The sequence below is a fragment of the Pan paniscus genome, chromosome 5, assembly GCF_029289425.2.
Source record: "Pan paniscus chromosome 5, NHGRI_mPanPan1-v2.0_pri, whole genome shotgun sequence".
Lineage (NCBI taxonomy): Eukaryota > Metazoa > Chordata > Mammalia > Primates > Hominidae > Pan > Pan paniscus.
This window is the reverse complement of record NC_073254.2, coordinates 81566336-81593654: the sequence shown is the minus strand read 5'-3', so window position 1 is coordinate 81593654 and position 27319 is coordinate 81566336. Positions and strand designations below refer to the sequence as shown.

General features: G+C 33.3%; 1 protein-coding gene across 1 annotated transcript in view; it reads right to left on the bottom strand.

Moving 5' to 3' along the window:
• The window catches only part of LOC117980609 (protein eyes shut homolog), a 304210-nt gene that overhangs the window by 146062 nt on the left and 130829 nt on the right, over positions 1-27319 (bottom strand). Inside the window, exons 2-4 of the mRNA XM_063605330.1 lie at positions 14846-14980; positions 13650-14594; positions 9586-9699 (exon numbers count right to left, since the gene is read on the bottom strand). Coding sequence (XP_063461400.1) covers positions 9586-9699; positions 13650-14397 — 862 coding nt within the window. The 5' untranslated portion in view covers positions 14398-14594; positions 14846-14980. The remainder of the gene's footprint in view (positions 1-9585; positions 9700-13649; positions 14595-14845; positions 14981-27319) is intronic.

Here is a 27319-nt window from a genome sequence, read left to right as displayed (position 1 = left end):
TAGCTAGATAGAAGGAATGGTTTATGGTGTTCTACAACATTGTAAGGTGAATGTGGTTAACCGTAATTTATTATATATTTTCAAAAAGCTAGAAGGGAGTATTCTGAATGTTCACAACACAAAGAAATGATAAATGCTTGAAGTGATGGATAAGTTAATTACTCTGATTTGATCCTTACATATTGTATAGATATATCAAAATATCACTCTGTATCTTATAAATATAATTATTAAGTGTCAACCAAAAAAAGCAAAAGGAAAAAATAAGTATTCTATACATTGAACAACAATAAAAAGACGTTCAAATTGGCATATATGTATATCTGTTTAATAACTTTAGCTAAATTTATGCTTTATTGAGCATTCAGTTCTTTTCATTTTATAATCAATTTACACTCTCATTTCTCAATATAAGCAATAAAGTTTCATTAGCATCCTGAGATCTCATAATTATCAATAATTACTATTTATTAAGTATAGTATACACTACCTTGTTGGTAGACACAAACTATTTTGAGACAATTTTTTGTTTGTTTGTTTGTTTTGTTTTGAGACGGAGTCTCGCTCTGTCGCCCAGGCTGAAGTGCAGTGGCGCGATCTCGGCTCACTGCAAGCTCTGCCTCCCGGGTTCACGCCATTCTCCTGCCTCATCCTCCTGAGTAGCTGGGACTACAGGCGCCCGCCACCAAGCTCGGCTAATTTTTTGTATTTTTTTTTTTTTTTTTTTTAGGAGAGATGGGATTTCACTGTGTTAGCCAGGATGGTCTCGATCTCCTGACCTCATGATCCATCCACCTCGGCCTCCCAAACTGCTGGGATTACAGGCGTGAGCCACTGCGCCCAGTCCAATTTTGAGACAATTTATAGTAGGGTGGAGAGCACTTGGAAATAATGTTTTGCCAATAAATCTATGGAGGATTCATCACAATGGAAGAAATTAATTGGAAGATTCAGAGGAAGACTCAGTTCTTTATCTGGATGGAATACGGTAGCAAAGGAAATTGTTCATGTTAGTAATTGATACAGAGCCTTTGCTTTTAAATGTTGTGTTATTGTGGATTATGCTGTGTTTGGAAATAACAGTCACCATCAATGCTAATAATTATCATAGTGACTAGAGAAACAAGAAGAAAAATGCTACAAAATAAAATTTGACAATGTAAAACTAATAGCAACCTAGAATAAGCTTATATAAACACCTGCCTATTCAATGCCTTAAAAATTATTTACATTATTAAATGTGTTAAACATTTGCCATAAATTATCATTCCAAATTTTATAAATACTAAGTCTTAACATTGACTATACATGTGTGCTTATCAGCTCATGTGACTCCATTATTTTTTAAAATTCCACTTATGAGAGCAAGGACTAGTTCAATTCTCTACATGGCAGGGGGTTAGAGATAGGGTTAAATTGACAGAGATTAATTTTCCAAACTCTATCAGAATTGAGTCTCAAAATAGGATTAAAGTTCAATTATTAAAAATGAAGAAAGTTATATCTGATTTAGCTCCTGCCTGCTTTTCTTTCCATGAGCAAAATTCTATTCTTCACAAATTCTACCCACTGGTGAGGATTACTCAAATGGAGAAATACGTACTTTACATTGGAAAATATTTTGTCTACCCTCTGATCTAAACTGCTAACTAAATGTCTTACACTATTCTCTACTAGTCAGATTGGATCTCTTGTTATCTGTCCAAAATGGTAGCTGAAGTTACCATCATTGAATGCCATTGCAAAACCTTTTTAACATCACTCATCTTGGATTCAAACATCCCAGCATGCTTACAAATAAACTTTCCTACCTTGAAACTAAATTTGTTTATGGTAGCTTTAATTTAGTCAAACTAAAAACAGTTTATTTTCTGACAATCACCTGTTTCTATGTCAAATTCACACTTGAAAATGTGTCATTAACTAATAATGTATAGCATAATAATTTTAACATTTCCTGGCATTGATCAAAAATACACATTTAAAAATTTAGCAATAAATCTTATAAAATTTGAATAAATCACTTTCTAATGGATGCATAAATCTTACATAACATTTCAAATTTGGGATTACAATTAAGAATACATTTTCATGTGGTCTTATATTATATTTTAATTCTTAATTTTACTTTTATAATGTTTGAAATTGAAGTTTGACCTTATGGCTAATGATTCTTATTTTTACTCTATTTCACAATATGTGAGATACCTGAAAAATCAAGAATTTGTTTTTCTAAGGGCTCTTAAGTTTTGAAATATGATTGGCATACTCTATACCATATTTATTTGCAGTCTTAATGTAAATTTGCATTAGATGTGGGTTATTAAACTGCTTTAGGTATGACAATTATAATATTCCAAATTATATGAATTCCAAAATTCTGTTTGGAAGGAAATTCAAGAGCAATGAGAACTTGACATAATGGCTAATTTTATAATAATCACTGGTTGATATGGCATTAGGAATATTAATTTTCTATAGTTTTACTATGGCTCATTAGAACATAATATTGATTATGAATCCAGACTCATATTTCAAATAATATATATTAATATGCACAGTTGATCATGGTAGAAAAATATACATATATTGGTTTCTGAAGAGTTTTGAAGAAACCAATAATAAAATATTAGAAAATATGTATCAAATAAAGAGATAGATGGTGTATTAGTTCGTTTTCATGCTGCTGATTAAGACATACCTGAGAATGGGCAATTTGCAAAAGAAAGAGGTTTAATGGACCTACAGTTCCACGTGGCTGGGGAAGCCTCACAATCCTGGTGGAAGGCAAGGAGGAGCAAGTCACATCTTACATGGATGGCAGCAAGCAAAGACGGAGAGCTTGTGCAGGGGAACTCCTTTTTTTAAAACCATCGGCTCTCATGAGACTTATTCACTATCATGAGAACAGCATGGGAAAGATGTGCCCCCATGATTCAATTACTTCCTACCAGGTCCCTCCCACAACACGTGGGAATTCAAGATGAGATTGGGGTGGGGACACAGTCAAGCCATATCCGATGGATAGATACAGACATATTTTATACATCTTTTAAATGTGATGCTTCCTGTATACATTTGGCACAGGCTGTACATCTCAAAATATTTTTTTTAAAAACCCTATTATAGTTACCAAACCTTTATAGGGTAATCACTCTAGTTTGCTCAAGATAGCACCAGTTTATGCTCATGGGGTAGAAGACAGAATATTGCTGAAGTATCTCAGTTCTCTCCAAATATTAAAATGCCATTTGTCCTGGATGTTTTAACCAAGTACTATTATTTATGGTTGCACTAAAACAAATAGGGATGAGTTTGATAAATCACCACTTGGTATTTTATATTCTGCCATCATCTTTTCCAGAAGTGTGAGATATAGAGTTATACATAAGCAGAAAATTATTTTTAACATGAGGATAATATGGTAATATAACCAGTGATAACACACCTCTCTTTTTCAATGCTTTCCAGATGCAGATTTTATTGTATCAATCATTCAAAGACAGCTTGTTGGACTTTGAAGACCCAAGCAGACAAACGTAGGTAATTCCTTCTTATTTCAGTTGGTATGCAGAGAAGCTACTAATAATGCTACTCTTCCAGCACAATGTTTCCAGGCTGCCAGTGAGCTTGGTCAGTAGGAACACAGGAAATTATGAGTTATGTCTATGTTATATATGAGAGGAAAATTGAGGCTACTAGTTTTGTCATAGGGTTTATAGATAATTGTCTGTATGTTCTTGCTATAGAGGTTTGGTCAATTATTGTGTGGTACAAAACAGTGGTCAGTAAACTATAGCTGTAAGCTGAATAAGGCCTTCCACCTATTTTTGTAAACAAAGTTTTATTGATATAGTGAAATCCACACATTTATGTTTGTCTATGGCTGCTTTCATGCTGCAATAGCAGAGTTGAATCATTGTGATAGAGACCATATGGATCAAGAAGTCTAAAATATTTACTATCTAACTCTTTACAGAAAAATTTGCCAGCCCTTGGTATAAATCTACAACTATTTACATACTTTACTATGCACTGATGAACATTTCTTATTCTACAATAAATACTTACTTTTTAATAAAACTAAGTTTCAAATTTGTTTCCCTAGAAAATCAATGATGAATATGTAGTTGCCCCTAAACTGTGCCACTATTAATGATCCACTGTAGGATATTAGTGACATTACTGACTATATACAAACCAGAATGCATACATTAGTTGAGCAATCATCAGCATCTACTTTTAAAAATGTTAGTAAATATTTTAGAAGACTGTCTTCTGATGATGAGCTAGGTTCATAGGCAGGTCTTCTTACATATCAGTCTGTGAAGCACGTCTTTTCATTTAGATCAAATGACTGTCCCAAAATTATTTTTGTCATTTTTTATCACAAGTTCCTCTGTGCATACAAAAAGTAAAGTGATAGTTGTCAAAGTGTCAGCTCAGCTAGTAGACAACTTCACTTACAGTTAAAAAATGCCAGCTTGGGCTGTGCGTGGTGGCTCACTCCTGTAATTCCAGCACTTTGGGAGGCCAAGGCAAGTGGATCGCTGGAGGACAAAAGTTTGGGACCAGCCTGGCCAACATGGCAAAATCCCGTCACTACTAAAAATACAAAACTTAGCCGGCTGTGGTGGCATGCACCTATAATTCCAGCTACTTGGGAGCGTAAGACAGGAAACTCACTGGAGCTTCGGAGGCGGAGGTTGCAGTGAGCCGAGATTCACCACTGCACTCCAACCTGGGTGAAACAGTGAGACTCTGCCTCAAAAAAAAAAAAAAAAAAAAAAAAAGTGAGCCATATTAATAAAAGCAGAAACTTCAAATTGATAATCAGTTAATTCCAACAATGGTTTTCTTTTTCCCTCCAATTCATTAAATTAAAATAAAGTTTTGCAAGTTTATTCTGTCAAAGGCAAGACATCTGACAATGTTGGTAGTGCCATTGGGAATTTGTGAATTCAGCAAACAATATTCAAAAATAAAGTTATTGGTTCCTGTGGTGAAATTTTAAATACACATTTTGTTAAGTATGTGGCATAATACATTGTTTTGATCAAATATAGAAAAATGTGGAGCAGAAAATATAGGAAATGTATTGTGGTTCACACATAGTTCATATTTTGTTTCAAATCAGTCATGATATTCACACAACTAAAATAAAAACTGTAGTTTCAAAATTCACAAATAATTTTAAATACTTATAGAGTAATGGAACTAATTTGTTGTGACAAAACTATTATTGAAAAAATTGTAACATGGCATAATGTGCTTTTTTTCTTGCTTCTTTTCATCAACATTCAAATTTAGAAATGTTTAAGTCTCTAAAGAATGACTTTGAAAATGAATCTAAGGGTGCAGGGAAGCTTTGACATTTTGGTAACAGAATGCTCTAGCTGCATCTTGCTCAAAATCAGTTTCAAAAATTTGATTAAACAGCTAAAAAAATTTAAGTACCAAAGAAATCAGTTTTTGAACATTACAGTAAGTTGCATTTTTTAGATAAAGCATTGAAGTTTATTCCTCCATGATTCAAGAAAGACACTTAGCAAATTTAATAAGATTTCAAAAGTATATAAGATTTTAAATATTATAACAGTGCTTTGGAATAGCGGGGCTTGTGGGAAGCATTTGAGGGGGCTCCTAAATTTCAAGGATAAACTTACATACTAGAGCATAATGGAAATAAATTGAGAGAGTCAACAACTTTGCAGTATCTAAATTTAGCCAAACGTTCTAAAGAATAATAAATAGAAATCATTTACTTCATGAATATCTTGGAAAATGTTATCTAACAAACTGATTTTGAATAAGTAAAATATAGAACTCCTAAAAAATATTTTATCCTTGAAGAGGTCCTTCACATCCCTTGTAAGTTCTTTCCTAGGTATTTTATTCTCTTTGCAGCAATTGTGAATGGGAGTTCACTCATGATTTGGCTCTCTGTTTGCCTGTTATTGGTATATAGGAATGCTTGTGATTTTTGCACAATGATTTTGTATCCTGAGACTTTGCTGAAGTTCCTTATCAGCTCAAGGAGATTTTGGGCTGAGACAATGGGGTTTTCTAGATATACAATCATGTCATCTGCAAAAAGAGACAATTTGACTTCCTCTCTTCCTATTTGAAAACCTTTATTTCCTTCTCTTGCCTGATTGCCCTGGCCAGAACTTCCAACACTATGTTGAATAGGAGTGGTGAGAGAGGACATCCTTGTCTTCTGCCAGTTTTCAAAGGGAATGCTTCCAGTTTTTGCCCATTCAGTATGATACCGGCTGTGGGTTTGTCATAAATAGCTCTTATTATGTTGAGATACGTTCCATGGATACCTAGTTTATTGAGAGTTTTTAGCATGAAAGGCTGTTGAATTTTGTCGAAGGCCTTTTCTGCATCTATTGAGATAATCATGTGCTTTTTGTCGTTGGTTCTGTTTATGCAATGGATGACATTTGTTGATTTGCGTATGTTGAACTGGCATTGCATCTCAGGTATGAAGCCGACTTGATCGTGGTAGACAAGCTTTCTGATGTGCTGCTGGATTCTCCTTGCCAGTATTTTACTGAGGATTTTTGCATCAATGTTCATCAGGGATATTGACCTAAAATTCTCTTTTTTTGTTTTGTCTCTGCCAGGCTTTGGTATCAGGACGATGCTGGCCTCATAAAATGAGTTAGGGAGGATTCCCTCTTTTTCTGTTGATCGGAATAATTTCAGAAGGAATGGTACCAGCTCATTTTTGTACTTATGGTAGAATTCGGCTGTGAATCCATCTGGACCTGGACTTTTTTTGGCTGGTAGGCTATTAATTATTGCCTCAATTTCAGAACCTGTTACTGGTCTATTCAGAGATTAAAATTCTTCCTGGTTTAGTCTTGGGAGGGTGTATGTGTCCAGGGATTTATCCATTTCTTCTATATTTTCTAGTTTATTTGCATAGAGGTGTTTATACTATTCTCTGATGGTAGTTTGTATTTCTGTGAGATCGGTGGTGATATCCCCTTTATCATTTTTTATTGCATCTATTTAATTCTGCTCTCTTTTCTTCTTTAGTAGTCTGGCTAGTGGTATATCTATTTTGTTGATCTTTTCAAAAAACCAGCTCCTGGATTCATTGATTTTTTCAAAGTTTTTTATGTCTCTATCTCCTTCAGTTCTGCTCTGATCTTAGTTATTTCTTGTCTTCTGCTAGCTTTTGAATGTGTTTGCTCTTGCTTCTCTAGTTCTTTTAATTGTGATGTTAGGATGTCGATTTTAGATCTCTCCTCCTTTCTCTTGTGGCCATTTAGGGCTATAAATTTCCCTCTACACACTGCTTTCAGTGTGTCCCAGAGATTCTGGTACGTTGTGTCTTTGTTCTCATTGGTTTCAAAAAACATCTTTATTTCTGCCTTCATTTTGTGAAGGACGTCTTCAAGGAAAACTACAAACCACTGCTCAAGGAGATAAGAGAGGACACAAACAAATGGAAAAACATTCCATGTTCATGGATAGGAAGAATCAATATCTTGAAAATGGCCTTACTTCCCAAAGTAATTTATAGATTAAATGTTATCCCCATCAAGCTACCACTGACTTTCTTCACAGAATTGGAAAACTCTACTATAAACTTCATATGGAACCAAAAAAGAGCCCACATAGCCAAGACAATCCTGGGCAAGAAGAACAAAGCTGGAGGTATCATGCTACCTAACTTCAAATTTTACTACAAGGCTACAGTAACCAAAACAGCATGGTACTGGTACCAAAACAGATATATAGACCAATGGAACAGAATGGAGACCTCAGAAATAACACCACACATCTACCACCATCTGATCTTCAACAAACCTGACACACAGAAGCAATGGGGAAAAGATTCCCTATTTAAGAAATGGTGTTGGGAAAACTGGCTAGCCATATGCTGAAAACTAAAACTGGACCCCTTCCTTACTCCTTATACAAAAATCAACTCAAGATGGATCAAAGACTTAAACATAAGACCTGGAATCATAAAAATCCTAGAAGAAAACCTGGGGAATACCATTCAGGACATAGGCAAGGGCAAAGACTTCATGTCTGAAACACGAAAAGCAATGGCAAAAAAAGCCAAAATTGACAAATGGGATCTAACTAAACTAAAGAGCTTCCACACAGCAAAAGAAATTGTCGTCAGAGTGAACAGGCAACCTACAGAATGGGAGAAAAATTTTGCAATCTATCCATCTGACAAAGGGTTAATATCCAGAATCTACAAAGAACTTACAAATTTACAAGAAGAAAGCAAGCAACCCCATCAAAAAATGGGCAAAGGATATGAATAGACACTTTGCAAAAGAATACCTTTATGCAGCCAATAGATATGTGAAAAAATGCTCATCATCACTGGTCATTAGAGAAATGCAAATCAAAGCCACAATGAGATACCATCTTATGCCATTTAGAATGGTGATCATTAAAAAGTCAGGAAACAACAGATGCTAGAGAGGTTGTGGAAAAATAGGAATGCTTTTACACTGTTGGTGGGAGTGTAAATTAGTTCAACCATTGTGGAAGACAGTGTGGTGATTCCTCAAGGATCTAGAACTAGAAATACCATTTGACCAGCAATCCCATTGCTGGGCATATACCCAAAGGATTATAATCATTCTACGATAAAGACACATGCACACATATGTTTACTGCAGCACAATTCACAATAGCAAAGACTTGGAACTAACCCAAATGTCCATCAATGATAGACTGGATAAAGAAAATGTGGCACATATACACCATGGAATGCTATGCAGCCATAAAAAAAAAAAGGATGATTTCATGTCCTTTGTAGGGACATGGATGAAGCTGGAAACCATCATTCTCAGCAAACTATCGCAAGATCAGCAAACTATCGCAAGATCAGTAAACCAAACGCTGGAAGTTCTCAGTCATAAATGGGGGTTGAACAATGAGAACACATGGACACAGGGAGGGGAACATCACACATTGGGGCCTGTTGGGGGTTGGTGGCTAGGGGAGGGATAGCATTAGGAGAAATACCTAATATAGGTGACGGGTTGATGGGTGAGCAAACCACCATGGCACATGGCATAACCATGTAACAAAATTGCCCATCCTTCACATGTAACCCAGAACTTAAAGTGTAATTTAAAAATATATATTTTATCTGCATTTTATATCAAAAAAAGATGTAATAATATCTTCCTTTAGCAGACTTTTTAAAAAGAAATTTACAGAAACCTCATCATGTGTTCAGTGAAAATGTCCATAATTTAAAATTTAATGGTTAAGAAGTGTCAAATAAACACATGAATAATTTCAAATTCATTGGTCATAAATGCAAGTCTGAAGAAAGATGTAAGTAATTTTATGGTGAAAAGCATGTGAACTGTTGTTCAGACTCTTCTTATGCCATAAAACATTTAGCAGTAGTATGATTTAATTGTATTAACCAAATTGATTTATTAAACTTTACCATAAAAGAGTTCAGTATATATAAATTCTAAAATCGTATTTTTCAATAATAAAGGAAATATTTCACATTTAATTTGAAATACATAGATAAAATTAAAGTTACTTGTGTATATGGATGTATATATATGCATTTTTTACCTGAAAATTGCTCATCACATTCACAAATGAAACTATTTGAAGTAATATTGCTGCAGTTTCCATGGAAACAGACATGTGGTTGACATTGGCCAATTATTTCTGAGCAATTCTTTCCTATAACAATGAAAATAAGTTTTTTTTACATTGGATATCAATATTATAACCATCAGTTTTCCCTCAATTCTTTAATAATGAAAATATCAAATTCCGACTAAAGTAATTTCAGTTATGAAACCATGTTATACGATGATGCATTTAAATTGAAATAAAAATTAATTTTGATACTTTACATAAGTTTTCATCTTCTGACCCCACACTATAATATCCAAATATTTTTTCTGGCTTGTAGTATTTGAGCTTTATTTAATTTACATAATATTTTAAAATTTTAATTGTATTTTCATGATAGATAATATTCATACATTTAAGTACCAGTTTTTCAACATACATTCATAGTATTGCAGTGATAATTTACAAAATGACACATTCAAATGTGTACTGTTTCTCAGACTTACCCCCTAGCCAAGGGAACAATTCAAAAGCAGAAATGGCTGCCTGGATTCTCAGAATATGTGCACAAACTTCCAAATTCAACACTTCTTTGCACTTGCTGGCATATCAAATTTTCCAAATCTCACTTACACATACTATTGTGGTCCCACTATATCAGAGATATATATATATATATATATATATATATATATATATATATATATATATACACACACACACACAGCCTTCCATAACATACTCATTCTATGCATATTTAATCATCTTATAATACCTTAGTAGAGGAATGTGCCTTGAAAATCCCAGGGCATAGCAAGTGGACAAATGTTGTTACAAACCAACTGCATGTAATTTGGCAATATGTTTTTTCCCCAGTTTAATTAAGCTCTTAATTTAATTTATGAGCAGTTTTTGCCATTATCATTGATATCTTTCAAATTCCTTATATACTGACATCCCTGCCTCACTAATGCAGAACCTTTTTCTTCATTTGCCTCCAAGCAACCCTAAATGTAATGAAAATATAAATAATGAAAATATAAATAAAAATCATTGTGTTTCAAAAGGTTTTCCAAACATAAAAACTAAATTAACAGTATAATGCTCAATAGGCCACACCCTAATTAAAACTTAGTGAGTTTTATGAGCTAAATTGTGCCCACCCACCCCCGCCAAATTCATATGTTGAAGTTCTAACCCTCAGCATCACAGAGTATCTATATTTGGAGATAATATCTTTAGAGAAGTACGCAATTAAGGTTAAATAAGGTCAGTAGGGTGCGTCCTAATCCAATGTGACTGGTGTGCTCTCAAGAGGAGAACATTTACACACAGATACATACAGAGAAATGACAATATAAAGACACAGGGAGAAGACAGCAGTCTATGGACCAAGCAAATAGATCTCAGAAGAAACCATATCTGCCAATCTTTGACTTTTGGCATCTAAAACTGTGAGAAAATGAGTTTCTGTTTAAGCCATCCAGTCTATGGTACTTTTTTATGACAGCTCTAGCAAACTAATGCAGTAAGCATTCTCAATTGTTTTGACAATTCTACATACTTCATTATCTTCTTTGATTTTTAAAATTGAAGTAATTATTTATAATTAAAGTGGCAAATGGAGTATTCTTAATGTTATTAAAATAAGTAAGCATTATTCAGGCATTTTATAGTGCTCAAAGCTTAATGATTTAAAGCACCTATGGCTGTAAGAAAGAAAGAGAAAGAAAGAGAAAGAAAGAAACAAACAAAGAGAAAGACAGAAAGAAAGGAAGGAAGGAAGGAAGCAAAGAAGGAAAGAAGGAAGGAAGGAAGGAAATTGAGTAGGAAGCAAACCATTCTATGCAGTTATAATAAAACCACTAAAATAATATCCCATAAACTATGAATGCATACACGCAAATTAATATTCTGACACATAGTAGAAATTTTCTGGCCAAATGTTCTTTAAAACTCTTTGGACAGGTGAAAATGGATGCTTTAAAGACTGTCTATTAAATTGCTTTATCATTCACTCCAAATCAGCAATTTGAGTGTTTTCACATTTTCTCTAGTCTTCCTTAACTTTAATCACCTGATATACCCCAGCGGAAAGAAGACGTATAACTTGCACCTTCTATCACCAATGCCAACACAGTCAAATGAGAATTTGATCCACGTTATAGAGACAATATATTCAGTGGCTATTATTGGTATTAACTTCTATAATGATCTTGGTACTGAGCTACCAAGTTCAAAATGACTATTTGAAAGATTGGATTAGGTGAATTTTACAGCCTACAATGGCTTATTGAGGTCTTCTATTACATCTTTTTATTTTATCTTATTTTATTTTTTGAGACAGTCTCCCTTCATCGCCCAGGCTGGAGTGCAATGGCGCGATCTCAGCTCACTACAAACTCTACCTCCTGGTTCAAGGTATTCTTCCGCCTCAGCCTCCCGAGTAGCTGGGATTACAGGCACCCGCCATTATGCCCGGCTAATTTTTGTATTTTTGTAGAGACGGGGTTTCACCATGTTGGCCAGGCTGGTCTTGAACTCCTTACCTCAGGTGATCTGCCTGCCTGGGCCTCCCAAAGTGCTGGGATTACAGGCATGAGCCGCCTCCAAGTCGGCTCCCATTACATGTTATCACACAGCCTCTTTAAACTTGGCTCCAATGGAGTCAGCCTCAGGCACAGGGGAGAAGGAATCCCCCTAAAGCCTGCCTAACAAAATTACAGTTAAATCCCTGCAGGTGATCTGCTCTAGATATATCTCTGCTCTAACCTTCCTTCTTCTTTTATGACCAAAATACATACCAATCTGCTGTTTTCCTATACTATTATTATCAGCCGTGTCAAATATTTCTCTTTGTTAGATCATCGTGGTCTTATTTCACTTGTAACTCTCCATGCCAGGTCTGTCAAACCCTCAAATAAATTCTTTCACAAGTTTCCAAGCTTTAAATGTTCCCTACATTTTTTCAATCTTTCTCCTCACTTTCCTCCGATGACCCAGATTCCTCTAGTATATTCTCAAGTAGAGAGAGTTTTATTCCCTTCAAACTTCACGTTAGCCTCAGGCAGCATCATTTACATTTTTTTTAGATTGCCTTTCCTCTGGCTTAATTACTCACCAAACATCTTTTTACAACCTTCTCTGATTATTGCCTTTTATTGAGCTTATTACAACCGTTATTAATTGTAACATCTTCTTTCCATCCTTGTCACTATTGGTTATAAGTCACCATTTGGATGCCACACCAACATCCATTTAAAACATTGCTCTTGGCTCACAATTATCTGTTCCTCTCCAATTCTGCCAAGCAGTTTCAATCACTTCCCTTCAACCATAGTTCCCTAACTTCCTCTACTGAGATGTATAATTTATTTTCAAGTTATCACCTATCTAAATACCATAATCTTGGGAATTCATTCAGTGACTAAAAGCTTTTATATTATTCTGATAATCTTATGTTTTAATGTATGAGACGTTAAGAATGAATGTTGGGAAAGATGTAGATATAGATATTTCACTATTAAACATGTTTCTAAGAGCCCTCTTTCAGTTAAGCAAAAAGCTTATTTTGGAGGATCCCTGATAGGATTTGTATATGTCCAGAATCTATATTCAGCCAAATCTAAGGAATCTATTAAAATTTTTATTTATTTTTATTTATTTTATTTTTATTTTTATCTTTTTTGAGACGGAGTCTTGCTCTTTTGCCCAGGCCGGACTGCAGTGGCGCTATCTCGGCTCACTGCAAGCTCCACCTCCCGGGTTCACCCCATTCTCCTGCCTCAGCCTCCCGAGTAGCTGGGACTATAGGCGCCCGCCACCACGCTCGGCTAATTTTTTTTTTGTATTTTTAGTAGAGACGGGGTTTCACCGTGTTAGCCAGGATGGTCTCGCTCTCCTGACCTCGTGGTCCACCCGCCTCGGCCTCCCAAAGTGCTGGGATTACAGGTGTGAGCCACCGCGTTTAAAATGTACTTTGATTTCTGTTAACAGTTTATAAATGCACTGTGTTTCTCTATTTTAATAAAATTATATATTTTAAACAATCTTACCTGTAAATGGTGGGTGACAGACACATTCATATGCTTGCTCATCCCAATTTTCTCTTTTATTAATGCAACTGCCATTATTTTTACATGGTTTAAAAGAACATGCATCAAGTTCCTGGCAGTATTTTCCAGAAAATAGAGGCTGGCAATGGCAGCTATATGTCTTGCTCCAAACTTCACTAAGACATTTACCATGACCAGAGCAAAATTCTGAACTCAGAGATTCCTGGCAGAACTGCTGTTTTACTGTCACATTTAGTCGAAGTCCCAGTGGACAAGGTGATGGACCACTTGCCATAACTGTGATAAAATAATGTGTCCCAACACTCAGCCACTTAGAATTAACAGTGTGCATTCCTTTTAGTCTGCAGCCAAAAAGTAACTGATCTTCCGTTGTGGTATTTTGCACACAGCCAACGAAAGATGTTTCAGAAACATTCATCAAATTTATTTCTGGAAATTGAAGAGATGGTTCAGAAGAAATTACAAGGATATCTCCTAATTGAATTTGCAAAGGGCAAATCTGGGGAACAGCTTGATTGCCTGAAGTATCTATTTTAGTGTTTACACCCAAAAACCAGCAATCTCTGTAGAAGTCCAAGCAGATGTTTTCTGTTAGTGTCCAATTTACCACATATGATGAGGGTTGTGGATGCCATTCTTCCACCAATTGCCGTCTACATGTTTTTCCATTTATGAAAGAGCTGTGAAAAACCATCAGGCTCAGAATGATGATTGATTTGTCAGTCATTTTCGGGTAACTGTATTTTACAGTTTATCATAAAGAATTGCTGCAAAATGGTGTTTTAAGTATTACCGGAAATTTCCAAGTAAAGTTGTGGTTAGGGATTCCTGGGAATTGGAATTGACCTTTTTTCTATCCCCAAAGTAGCTTTGATGACAATGTGCTTTGATGGAGAAACAGGAATTCAAATGTTGTAAATATTCCTTTAAACAGAAAAAAACATATATTGTTAGTGAAGTTTTCCCTAAATTAATAATATAGAAAATGCTAGCTCTTTTTGTAGATTTCATAAGAGCCTACACTGCAAAGATAGTGTCACCAGCAGCTGGGGACCTTCTTTGGGAAAGAAGGCCAAGAAAAACATGATCAAGATATGTTGATCTGGTCAAGCTTTATATAGTCACCTGATTCTGAAAAGTTCTGGTTTCATGACATAATTAAGCCAGCAACTTACTGCGGTCTTTTGTGTTTTCTCTTTACACCAAACTTCAATCTAATCAAAACACAGCACAGCCAAGATTCTTTTACAGATGGTTTCAATTTTCTTGGGAGATAAGCATTCCTCTTCTGATTAGTTTTCAAAAAACACCTTTAAAACATAGAAGAGTAAACACCATTTAAACATATTTTTCATGCAATATTTTATATAAAAATAAGCCTTAAAATAACTGATAGTGATAATCATGTTCCTTTTATGATAATCCAGAGGATGGGAACTCCCATATATATGTAAAATTCTGTTGTGCAAATGACTAACCTAGAATGAGTCTTCTGTAGGAATGGTGGAAGGTGCCAGATAAAGAGGGAAAAGAAAGTCACAAAGCAGTAATGAAAAGATTATAAATATAAGTAAATAAAGTAAAAATAAATATAAGTTAAATGGTAGTAACTGAAAGGAGGGGTCAGCCCATCAATTCTGTTGTTCCAGAGGGCAAGAAAACATAAAGGATTTCTGCGTTTAATATATTGACCTATTTTTTTTTAAAGGTAACTACCAATTACTGAAGGTTTTCTCTGTACAAATCACTCTACTACTTGATTAACAAAGAAACTGCAATCCTCACAATTAAACTCAAATTTTGAGAGGAAAGGTAAATGACGTTAGTGAAAAAAACGTGTTCTTTGGATCTCAGTTATGTTATTCGTTTGTTTAATGTCCTTAGGCAACCTGAGATTTAATTCTCTCCACTTTCAAATAGGTACACCAGGGAGAAGTACACCTAATTAACAAGGTAGTATTGAAGATGGAATGACTACGTAAACATATATGAGTCACTCAATAAATAGTAGCTTTTATTTTTGTTATTGTACAATTTCATCCAGCAGGTAAGTGGTATATGTTGGATTAAAATTCAGGTTTGTCAGATTCAAAATATCGGCATTTTCTACTGTACCATAAAGATCAATTAAATGTTGTTAAAATACATTATGGTATGCCATTATATAATTTATTTGTTAATTCATATCAAATCTTTATGGTAAGTCTAACATTTTAATGGGTATTTTAGATCAGGCAGAAATCAAATTTGAATTATAAATTACCTCTTTGCAATTTCAGTTCTGCATATTATAAATCTATGAAATATAAATTCATGTGACAAATAACACAAATATGCATATAGAAAGATAAAATACAACTTCTACATAATTAAATGTTCTACATAATCATGTCAATTTCAAATATATTAATCACCTTGTTAATTTTATAGATTTAAATTATCAATCTTGCTAAAGGTTTAAAAAATAATTCAAACAAGTATATTTGAGCTCAATCTATGTGCAAGGCAATATACTCAGTACCAAGATTCATCAATAATCAGTTGGAATAGGGTATCAATGGAAGGAATTAAGAACTCAATGAAGGAGACAGATCATTAGACAAGCAACATCATCAAATTGCTATCAACAAAATAGTCTAATGGTCTGAGACATGTAGCAAGGACATTTAGTCCAATCCAGGAAACAAAATCTAAGCTAAAATGATAAAACGGAATCACCTGGGAAAATTGCCAAAGGAAAAATGTTCCAGGAGAGAGCATCTACATCTAAAGATTTTGAGGTGAATGTGACGCTGGATGCCTTTAAGGAAGTAAGAGAAGTGGAGCTTTCTCATCAAAGAGGGAAAAGGAATTACAATTAAAGATAAGCACTCCATTTAGGAAGAGATTATATCAAGAAGGAGCAGCCATTCTCAGTAAAGGAGCTCATATTTTATTCGAGAGCAATGAAGAGCCTCTTGAAGATTTCACATGGATGATTAACAAAATAAATAAATAAATAAATCCTCACTTAACTTTGTCCATAGGTTCTTGGAAACTGCGACTTCAAAACAACATATGACAAAATCAATTTTGTTCTCTCTTCAATGTTATAATGAAAAGACAGAGAAGGAAAAGATGTTGAGGACCAACATGTTGTGTGTCGTTTTGCTTAAAGTCACAATTTTGAAGAACCTGTCAACTACATTGAGAACTCACTATAATTTAATAGCATTAGTCTAGTTTCAAGGTGAGGAACATATTGGTGAGTGCAATTAAAAGAATTGAGACACTTGTGGAGGAGAAAACAACACTAATGTAGTGAAACAATAATGAAGATTAATTAGTACAGAGGCAATACAAATATAACACTCGTGAAGTCCATAAATATTGAAATGGTAGAATTACTACATCTCCAAGGCTGTTGGCCTAAAGAAAGAGAAGAAAATCCAGGAAGACCAGTTGGAGCAGTAAGACGGCAAGGAAGAGGGGAGAAGTCTGATTCACTTGTGCATACGCTCAGTTTAAGGTCTATCTGAGTGATTTTCTAGCACAAGTGTTCAGAAATCACAAGAGAGAAAGTGAGGTTTTAGAGAAAGATATGAATCACTAGGCAATACTGAAATACTTTTGTACCTGTAAATCACAAATTTACAGTAGTAGCAACTTGCACAGGTGTATTATTTTCCCAGCAGCTTAGTTGAAAAGGATACACTAAAGATTAAATAGCAAATGAGTTAAACACAGTCACAAATTTATTTCCACATGTAAATGCGAGGAAACAAATTACATTTGCATTGAAGCAAAATTAGGCCTATGTGACATTTTTAGACCGACTGCAGATGTGAGCCCACATTATTGTGGGGCTAATCCCATGGTTCTTAGAGCACGCTGGGTCTCTAATTATTGTGCATTTATGTTTTCAAAGAGAAAGTGGCTTGATGCATTGCATTTCTGCCTTGTGAAAATTTAAATAAATGAAAATAGCAGCAAAGGAAAAAAAAACACTAACAGAAAAACATCTATAAAGTCACTGTATATCTATACATGCTGAATACAAAATGCTTTGGATTTTATTGGGAACTAGAGTAATATAAACATTATAAATTTGAAAAAGGTGATGTAATTTTGACCCCAAAGGTATGATGTTATGTGTCTCAGTTTTTCATTTATAAAGACATTCTTCAAACCCTGTCAAAATAGCAAGCCAAATGGCATTCTCCTCAATTCTAAACACACATATTGATTAAAATCAGGAAGTAATTTTATCCCAGGTGATATTACCATTAATATCTGATAAATTCTTGAGCCAAGAAGTCCAGAAACCCAGAACTACGATGGAGCCATTGACAGCATTTCACATAATTACAACCGTAACATCACTTGACAGGTTACGTTACCAGAAAAATATTTCACAGGAAAATATGTGTAATTTCAGAACTGTATGAACTGTATCACTTTTATAGTAGCTTTGTAGTTAGGTTATTCTAACAAATAAAGTCCAACTTAAATTCAGTAGTTAAGAAAACATGAACAATATTTCTTCTTTCACAAACAGCTGTCATCTTAAATTACATCTTTTAAAAAAACACGGTAATAAGTTTAAACAAATAAGTTTTATATAAGCCAAAAAATAATTTGAATAGAACATGCTCATTATAATAGTTGCCATATAATAGGCATTCAATTAAAGATAGTTGAGTAGAGATTGGAGATGATGGATGTAATTTATTTCTATTTGCACTCAATAGACAGTATTATGAACTGTGGAAGCCTTTAATAAGCTTGTAGTTGATTCTATATACCTGATATTTTTCATGTTTCACTTATTTAAGAGCTATGGCCTCCACAATAAGCAGCTTTTTATTTGTATAAATTATACATTGTACTTTCAAAACATATACAAAGAGGAAAATTAGAAATAGAAGAGATAAAATTAACAGATATAAAAGTTCTCATAATTTATGCCTGTGCTCTAGAAAGTAAGCAACAAATTTTACCTACCACAGATTGGACTAAAATTATAGGAGTGAAAATGTGTGTTTCAGAAATGCTACCAGCAGTGTGAATGATGAACATTTTAGCAAGGATACTAGAAAAGGGAAAAAAAATGGTAAATTTTAAAATAAAACTGAGAGTACTAGTGAAGAGACAGCTGATTTATTCACATTTTTTAAGGGAGTAGTGACTGACTTTATCGATTATGCTCCTACTATTGGGAGACACCGGTCCTTCTTTAGTACACTGTCTTGATTATGACAATGATCCTGTGAGGTACATAGTCACGGCCCCATTTTAAAAATGAGAAAACTTAAGTCACCATAGTGTCCAAAGAAATAAAAATAAAAAGAGTAAAAAATAAAAAATAAAATGAGAAAACTGAAGCACAGAAAGATTAAGGACTTGCCCAAGCTCACACAATCAATAAGCAGTGGTGCATGTATTGACCTGACTCCAAAACACATGCTCTCAGTCACATTTACCATCTCATACACAAATGCACACACCCAGTTAGGCTTCTGAGGCAAAGGAGGCAGGTAATTTAGGAGAAAGAATATTCACAACATGATTGCCAATAAGGCATAGGATTAAACAAAGTGGCTCAGGCAAAAGATGATAAACAATCCTGGAGAACAATAATACTCAAGAGACAAGTGAAAGAAGGTATCTCAAATTATCCTTGCATTTTGTTAAGAAAAACAAAGAAAAAGGTTTTCAGAATTTTTAGAGTTGGCACTTTTATAAATTATGAAGTGAGTTTTCTATATTTGATTATCATAATGGTGGTAAACTCAGTAACTGGTCAGTTGATGCTATAAGAGCAGGTAGATTTGAGTGGTATGGTGGGATTATGGGAGAGAAAAATCAAATTTAAAAAATCTTTGAAAAAATTGTCTATGGAAGAAGAGTAATTAAGTAATCAAGTTGCCAAAATAGAGTTAAAATCTCATTTCCTACATCAACTTCTTCATAAAGCTGTGTTTAAACTCAGATCTCTAGCTTGAGCACCATTCTACAAGTGCCTTCACATTATAGTATCCTTTTTGAAGAAGAAATAATAGGCAGAAATGTACCTTCATTCAATTCCCTCTTATTTCTGTCTCCCAGGTTTATATAATCCTAAAGTAAATAAACAGTCAGGAATGAAGTGATTGTAGGGAATGTGCAAGGGTCAGTGATGTCAGGAGGTAGAAAGAGCCACAAGACTGTCACAGATGAGCTGAAGAATGAAGTGCATTGTGGATTACCCTTGGGGGTGGGGGAAGGTCAGAACTTTTTGTTTTGCTCATCACTCAGCTACTTACAAATGTATAATTTTATAATGCTTTTTAACATGCTTAAATTTTTAGGGATTAAATTTAATATGTCAGTATTTTAAAAATATTTTCCTTTTTAATCCACACACTCAATGAGTAGGCCTCAGAAATTTTAAATAGCTGTATTAAAGAGTACTTATTAGAAACAGTTTGTCTTCTGTGAAGGGAAATCGGTTTTCTGTAAGTAAGCTAGAATGGAAAATAATTGACAATAGTATCACTATATCTATGAATGTCCATATATACATGTGCGTTTGTCTGTGTGTGGGAGAAGGGAGGTGTATGCAGCCTTCATCTCAATTTGAGTCATCACAGCATATTGGTATTGTTAGTTATTTCTCTTTTGTAGATGATTAAAATGAGAATTTAAATGATTACATTGAGGTTTCATTATTCAACTCTTTTAAGATCATATTTCCTATCTCTTAACAGAGATAATATATTTTTCTAGAATATTTTATATTTTAATAAGGAAAAACTACATTTAAGAAAAACACCTAAATTATCGTTGCCATTATACAGTTGGTCTATAGTATATGGATTAAAAGTGGTAAAGGAAATGGAAAGAAACATCAATATATTGTAACTGGAGTAAAGAATGACACTTGGTAACTCACTGATTATAGAGTATAAAAGATTTACCATTCAAGATATCATTTCAATTGCAATTATAAATTTTGTATTAACATTTCTTTAGCTTGTGGTTAAATTTTTATCAAAATATATAATTCCATATATGACATTATAAAAAAGTATAGAGATTATTGTTGACATATTAAAATATGCTGTAAGAAATTAGTTTTTTTGAAACACTTTAAGCTTGCCTTAAAAATATTATCTAGACAACTTTGCCGTTATCTAGAGGGTGAAAATATTATTATTAAACAGAAATGGATGAGACCATAGCATCATACACTTACCAACATGATTATTTGCTTTTAAAAAACAGAGCTGGTTTTATAAAATAAGATTTTAAATAAATTATGCCTTATTTTGTACTTCCTTTTCCTTTCTCCACATATGGTCTTATAGATTATTGATTTTTTTAAAAAAATAAGTATAACTTCTTTTCCATTGTCTATGTTTTAGCTTTCATGAAAAAAGTTTCTCTGTTTAAACATTGACCTTTCATTGAAATTAAGATAGCTTAAGTATATAAAAGTCAAAGGCTATATGCGACTTATAGACAAAAATGTTTTGCTTCCATGTTTTGACAATTATGAATAAAGCTGCTATAAAGAGCATAAGGATGTCTTACAAAACTAAACATACTCTTACCATGTGATCCAATAATCATACTCAACTCGCACAAATCATACTTTGGGTATTAACTCAAAGAAGTTGAAAAATTACATCCCAGAAAATCCTGCACATGGATCTTTATTATATTAACTTTTTCAGTACATATTTTGTTTAAAAAATTTAGTAGAGTTTTAAATTTACAAAGTTATTAGGAAGAGAGTGCCGAATGTTCTCATGTATACCATATTGTCCAGTTTCTATGATTTTTAATGTTTCATATTAGTATAACACATTTGTTACAATTAATGAGTTAATATTAGGATATTAACTAATGAATTTTACTTAATGTCAATGCTTTATTCAGACTTTTTCATTTTTTACATTATGTTCCCTTTTCTTTTCTAGGATCCTATTCAGGCTACTACATTACATATAGTAGTCATATCTTCTTAGGCTCTTCCTGGTTGTTACTTGTCTTGTTTTGATGACCTTGAGATTTTTTAGGACTATTGGTTAAGTATTTGTAGAACACCCTGCAGTTATGATTCATCTGATTTCTTTTCCATTGTTGTACAAAAGTAATATGAACTGGGGAGAAAGACCACAGAAGTAAAATCTTCTTTAAGAAGTGAAGCAGTGAAGTGTCATTTTCATCACATCATATGGTATATAAGTAGTCACCATTAATGTTAACCTTGATCACCGGTCTTGAGGTAGTATTTGTCAAGTTTCACCACCACTCTTTTAACCCTGCCTCCATTGCCATACTAATTCTTTGGAATGTAATAAACTTTACTTAGTTTTGGAAGAAACTATTAAACTGTTTTCCAAAGTGGTGGTACCATGATTTTTAAAAAATGTTTACCAGCAATTAATCAGGAGTTATTATTACTTTGCATCTTTGCCAGCGGTAGCAGTGTGAGTTCTTTGGATTTTAGCCATTTAAATAGGTATTTACTGGTATCTCATTGTTGCTTGCTTAAATTTCTAATGACAAATGATGTTGAACACCTTTTTATATGTTTATTTACCATCTGTATATTTTGGGGGTTGAATTGTCTATTCAGATCTTATGCACGTTTAATTAGTTCTTTGTTTTATTATTATTGAGTTTTAAGAATCCTTTTACATTTGGATAAAAATCCTTTATCAGATATGTGTTTTGCCAATATTTCTCCAAGTAGTTATTTTTGTTCTCTTAACAGTGTCACTTCAGAGCAGATTTTACTTTTAATAAAGTCCAAATTTCCATTTTCTGTCATGAATTATGCTTTCGGTGTTGTATCAAAAAATGTATTGCCAAGGCCAGGGTCATCTACATTTTATCCTATGTTTTCTCCTAGAAATTTTGTAGTGAAGTGTTTTACATTTAGGTATGTAATTCATTTTGATCTAATTTTTGTGAAGAGTGTAAGTTGTAAATTCAATGCCTATGTTCATTTTATTTGCATATGAATATCAAATTCTTCCAAAACCAATTAATAAGAAGACTATACTTTTGGCTTTGAATTACATTTGATTATTTATCACAAATTAGTTGACTACATTTGTTTGGGTCTATGTTTGGACTATCTATTCTGTTCCATTGATCTACATGCTTGCTCTTTTGTCAATACCAGGCTACCTTGATTATTGTTGCTTAATGGTTAAGTGTTGAAATAAGGCAGAGTGTATTCTCCAACCTTATTTTCTTCAGTATTTTGGTGGTTATTCTAGTCTTTTGCCTTACCATAAAAACTCTATAACCAGGGTGCCAATATTGGCAAAATAGCTTGATGTAATTTTGATTGGGATTGTACTGAATCTATGGATCAAACAGGTAAGAAGAACCTTAATTATATTGAGGCTCCCAGTCAATGAACATGAAATCTCTTTCTATTTATATATAATATTTATTTAGATTTTTATCAGAGTTTAGTTTTCCACATATAGGTCAGTACATAGTTTTGTAGGTATATACCCAATTATTTATTTATTTTGGATACTATTACAAATGGTATTATTTTTCCTTTAAATATTAGTTGTTCATTGCTGTTACAGGGGAAAGCAGTTGACTTTGTATACAGTATTAAATTTTATCCTGGACCCATGCTATACTGACTTATTTAAGGCATTTTTTAATATTTGGGAATACAGACCATTTTATGTCTTTCTTATTAGTCTGCATATATTTTCATGCTTTTATTTTGTAATTGCACTAGCTAGAATTTCCTAGTGTTGAATAGCAGTGATGAGAGGACATTCTTGCCTTGTTCCAGACCTTTGGAGGAAAGTATCCATTTTTCTACACGAATTAGCATAACTGTAGGATTTTACAGATGTTCTTTACTAAATTGCTGTTTTTCTCCTCTATTTTTGGCTTTCTGAGAGTTTTCATCCAGATTAGTTGTTAAATTTTGTAAAATATTTTTTCTGTGTCAGTTTATATAATTATAAAATATTTTTCCTTTAGAGTATCGATATGGTAGATTACAATGATTAATTTTAAAATGGAGACCTAACTTTGCACTGTGGAATAAATTACTGTTTATATATTTCTATAATAAATAAAAAATTTATTATTCTTTTTACTTATTGTTGGATTCAAGTTTAAATATTTGTTGAGAATGTTGTGTCTATGTTCATGAGAGTTATTAGTCTATAGTTTTCCTTTATTTTAATACATTTCTCTACTTTTGGAATTAGGGTAATGCTAGCCTCAGGAAATGACTTAGGAAGTGTTCCATCTGCTTCCATTTTACTGGAAGAGGTTATTTAGAATTGGCATCATTTCTTCCTTTCACAGTTGATAGAATTTACCACTGAATTAATCTGAGGTGATTTCTTTTATGAAAGAGTATTAGTTATTGATTCAAATTCTTTAATATATGGAGGCCTCTTCAGATGATCTTTTCTTGCATGAGTATTGATAGTTTGTGTCATTCAATAAATTTGTCTATTTTATCAACATTTTCAAATATTGAGACAGAAAATTGTTTTTAGTATCCTTTTATATATCCTCTTAATGCCCATAGGATCAATAATGGCAATCCCTGTTTGATTTATTATATTAATAACTTGTGTCCTCTCTCTCTTTTCTCCCTTGATTAGCCTAACTAGAGTCTTTACCAATTTTATTAATATTTTCAAATAATAACTTTTGTATTAGTTTATTTTCTTTATTGTTTTTCTATTTTTAATCTTACTGAGGTCTGTTCTAATTTTAATTATTTCTCTTCTTTTGCTTAGTTTGGCTGTTATTTCTCTAGCTTCTTAAAGTAGAAGCTTAAGTTATTGATTATAGATTTTACTTTCTAATATATGCATTTAATGTTATACGTTTGTCTCTGTGCACTGCTTTTTCTGGATCTCACATGATTTGACCAGTTATAGTTTCATTTTCATTTAGTTCAAAATATTTTTTAAGTTTCTCTTCAGACTTCTTTGATCAATGTGTTATTCAAAGTACACTGTTAAATTTCAAATAATTTGACATTTCTTCAACTATCTTTCTTTTACTGAATCCTACTTTTATTCCACTGTGGCATGGGGATATATGTTTTATGATTTCATTTTGTCTTCATGTGCTCAGGTGTGTTTTATGGTCTAGAATGTGTGCTATCCTGCTAAATGTTCTACACAGTCTCAAAAGAATTCCTCCTGCTGTTGGATAGAGTACTCTATAATTGCCAATTATATCAAGCTGTATTATAGTGCTGATTGGTCAAGCATATCTTTATAAGGTTTCTGCCTGCTTGGCTTATCAGTTACAAATAGGGGTATTTAATGTATCCAACCGTAATGGTGGGTTTTCTCTTATTCCTGTCTGTTTTATCACTTGTCTAATATATTTTGGCATAACGTTGCTAGGTGCATGCACATATAGGATTGTTATGTCTGTTTGCAGAATTGATTCCCTGAAGACTGCTTTATCTGAAATTACTTGAGCTACTGAAGATTTCTTTTGATTAGTGGGAGCATAATATATCTTTTCTCGTCTCTTTTAACTTACCTGAGTCTTTATATTTAAAGTGTTTCTTGTAAATAGATTATAGGTGGGTCTTGTTTATTTGTTTTTCTCCACTCTGATAAGCAATTTTTTTGTAACTGTATTTCATTGATTTCCATATTCCTCTTTTTCTATGTGTTCTGGTTTTAGTTGGGTACTTTACATGATTATTTTTATCTTCTCTCTTAGAGCACCAATTACACTTCTTTTAATTATTGTATTGATTGTCCTGAGGTTTACAATATCCTTCCTTCCTTTCTTTCTTTTTTTTTTTTTTTTTTTGGGCAGAGTCTTGCTGTTGCCAAGGCTAAGTGCAATAGTTTGGTCATAGCTCACTGTAACCTTGATCTCCTCGACTCAAGCAATCCTCTGCCTCAGCCTCCCGAGTAGCTGGGTCTACCAGCACATGTCACCAGAGCAGACTATGAATTTTTTTTCTTTTGAGACAAAATCTTGCTATGTTGCCCAGGTCTTGAACTCCTGCCTTCAAATGATTCTCTTACCTCAGCTTCACAAAGTGCTGGGATTACAGGCATGAGCCATCACACCCAGTCACAATATCCTTTTTTAACTAATTTACTTTGATTTTTAAATAACAGTATTCTGCTTCATGTGTAGCACCTGTACCTTATAACAGAGTATTCCTAATTTATCTCTCCTAATCTTTCTGACATGACTGTTATTTCACCTATCCATAGGCTACAATCACCCAATATATGGTTATCAGGTTATCATTATTACTTTGAAGTTATTTCTATAACTATTAATAAGGAAAAGAAGGCATTTTATTTTATCTTTACTTATTCCTTCTCTGTCTTCCTTTCCTCATGTAGATCTGAGTTTCTGACCTATATTATTTCACTCTCCCTTTTTCAATATCGTTTGCATGACATGTCTGCCTTCATTAAAATCTCTCAGATTTTGTTAGTCTGAGAAAGTTTTTACTTCTTCACTTTTAAAGTATCATTTTACTGGGTATAGAATTCTAGGTTAGTGGGCTTTTTCTCTTGAAAGGTATATCATTGCACTCTTCTCATTTGTATAGTTTCTGATAAGAGGTGGGCTGTAATTCTGATCCTTGTTCCTGTATAGAAAAAGTGTTTTTTAATCCCTCTGACTTTATTTAAGATTTTTCCTTTGTCTTTCATTTTCTGCAGTTTGCATATGACATGCCTAGAGAAATTTTTTTGTTTGTTTTGTTTTTATCTTTATAACTTATTTAGCTTAGTGTTCTCTCAACTTCCAGGACATGAGAATCATTTGTCACTCATTTTGGAAAGTTTTCAGCCATTATTTTTTCAAATATTTTTTCAGCTCTGTTCTCTTTCTTCTCCTTCTAATATTACAATAACACATAATACACTTTTTGAAATTGTCCCACAGTACTTAGATACTCTGCTGTGATTTTATTTTATTTTATTTTTCCTCTTGGAGTTTTAGTTTGGGAAATTTCTGTTGAAATATTTTCAAGCCCACTGATCTTTCCTTAGCTTTCTACCTATGTCCATTCTCTAATGAACCTATCAATGGTGTTTATTTCTATTATGGTATTTTTTATTTCTAGCATTTTCTTTCAGTTCTTTCTTAGAGTCTCCATCTCCCTGTTTACTCATTTGTTCTTGCATTCTGTCTTCCTTTTTTATTAGATCTCTTAACATATTATTCATAGTTATTTTAAATTATCTATGTGGTATTTACAACATCCTCGTGATGTATGAATTTGGTTCTGATGATTACTTTGTCTCTTCAGATTATTCTTTCTTTCCTTTAGGTATGCCTTGCAAATTTTTGTTGAAATTCAAGCATACTGTATCGGGTAATAGGAACTGAGATGAATAGGCCTCTAATGTGGAGATCTCTGTCAATGTGGTTGGGCTTTGGCTTTATTTAGAGTTTGCTATACCTAACGGTGCCTAAGACTTGATTTCAAATTCCTTTAGTGTCTGGTTTTGTTGTCCCTTTTGCTTTGGACTTTCCTAAGTACTCATCTACAGAGAATGTCTATGATTTGCAGCTTTCAACTATTGTCTTTTATGGTATTGAGGCTCTGTTGGTTTGATGGTAACGTATAAGAGAGGGAAATGATATAATCTATGATCTATGGTCTATGATCCTCCAGTTAA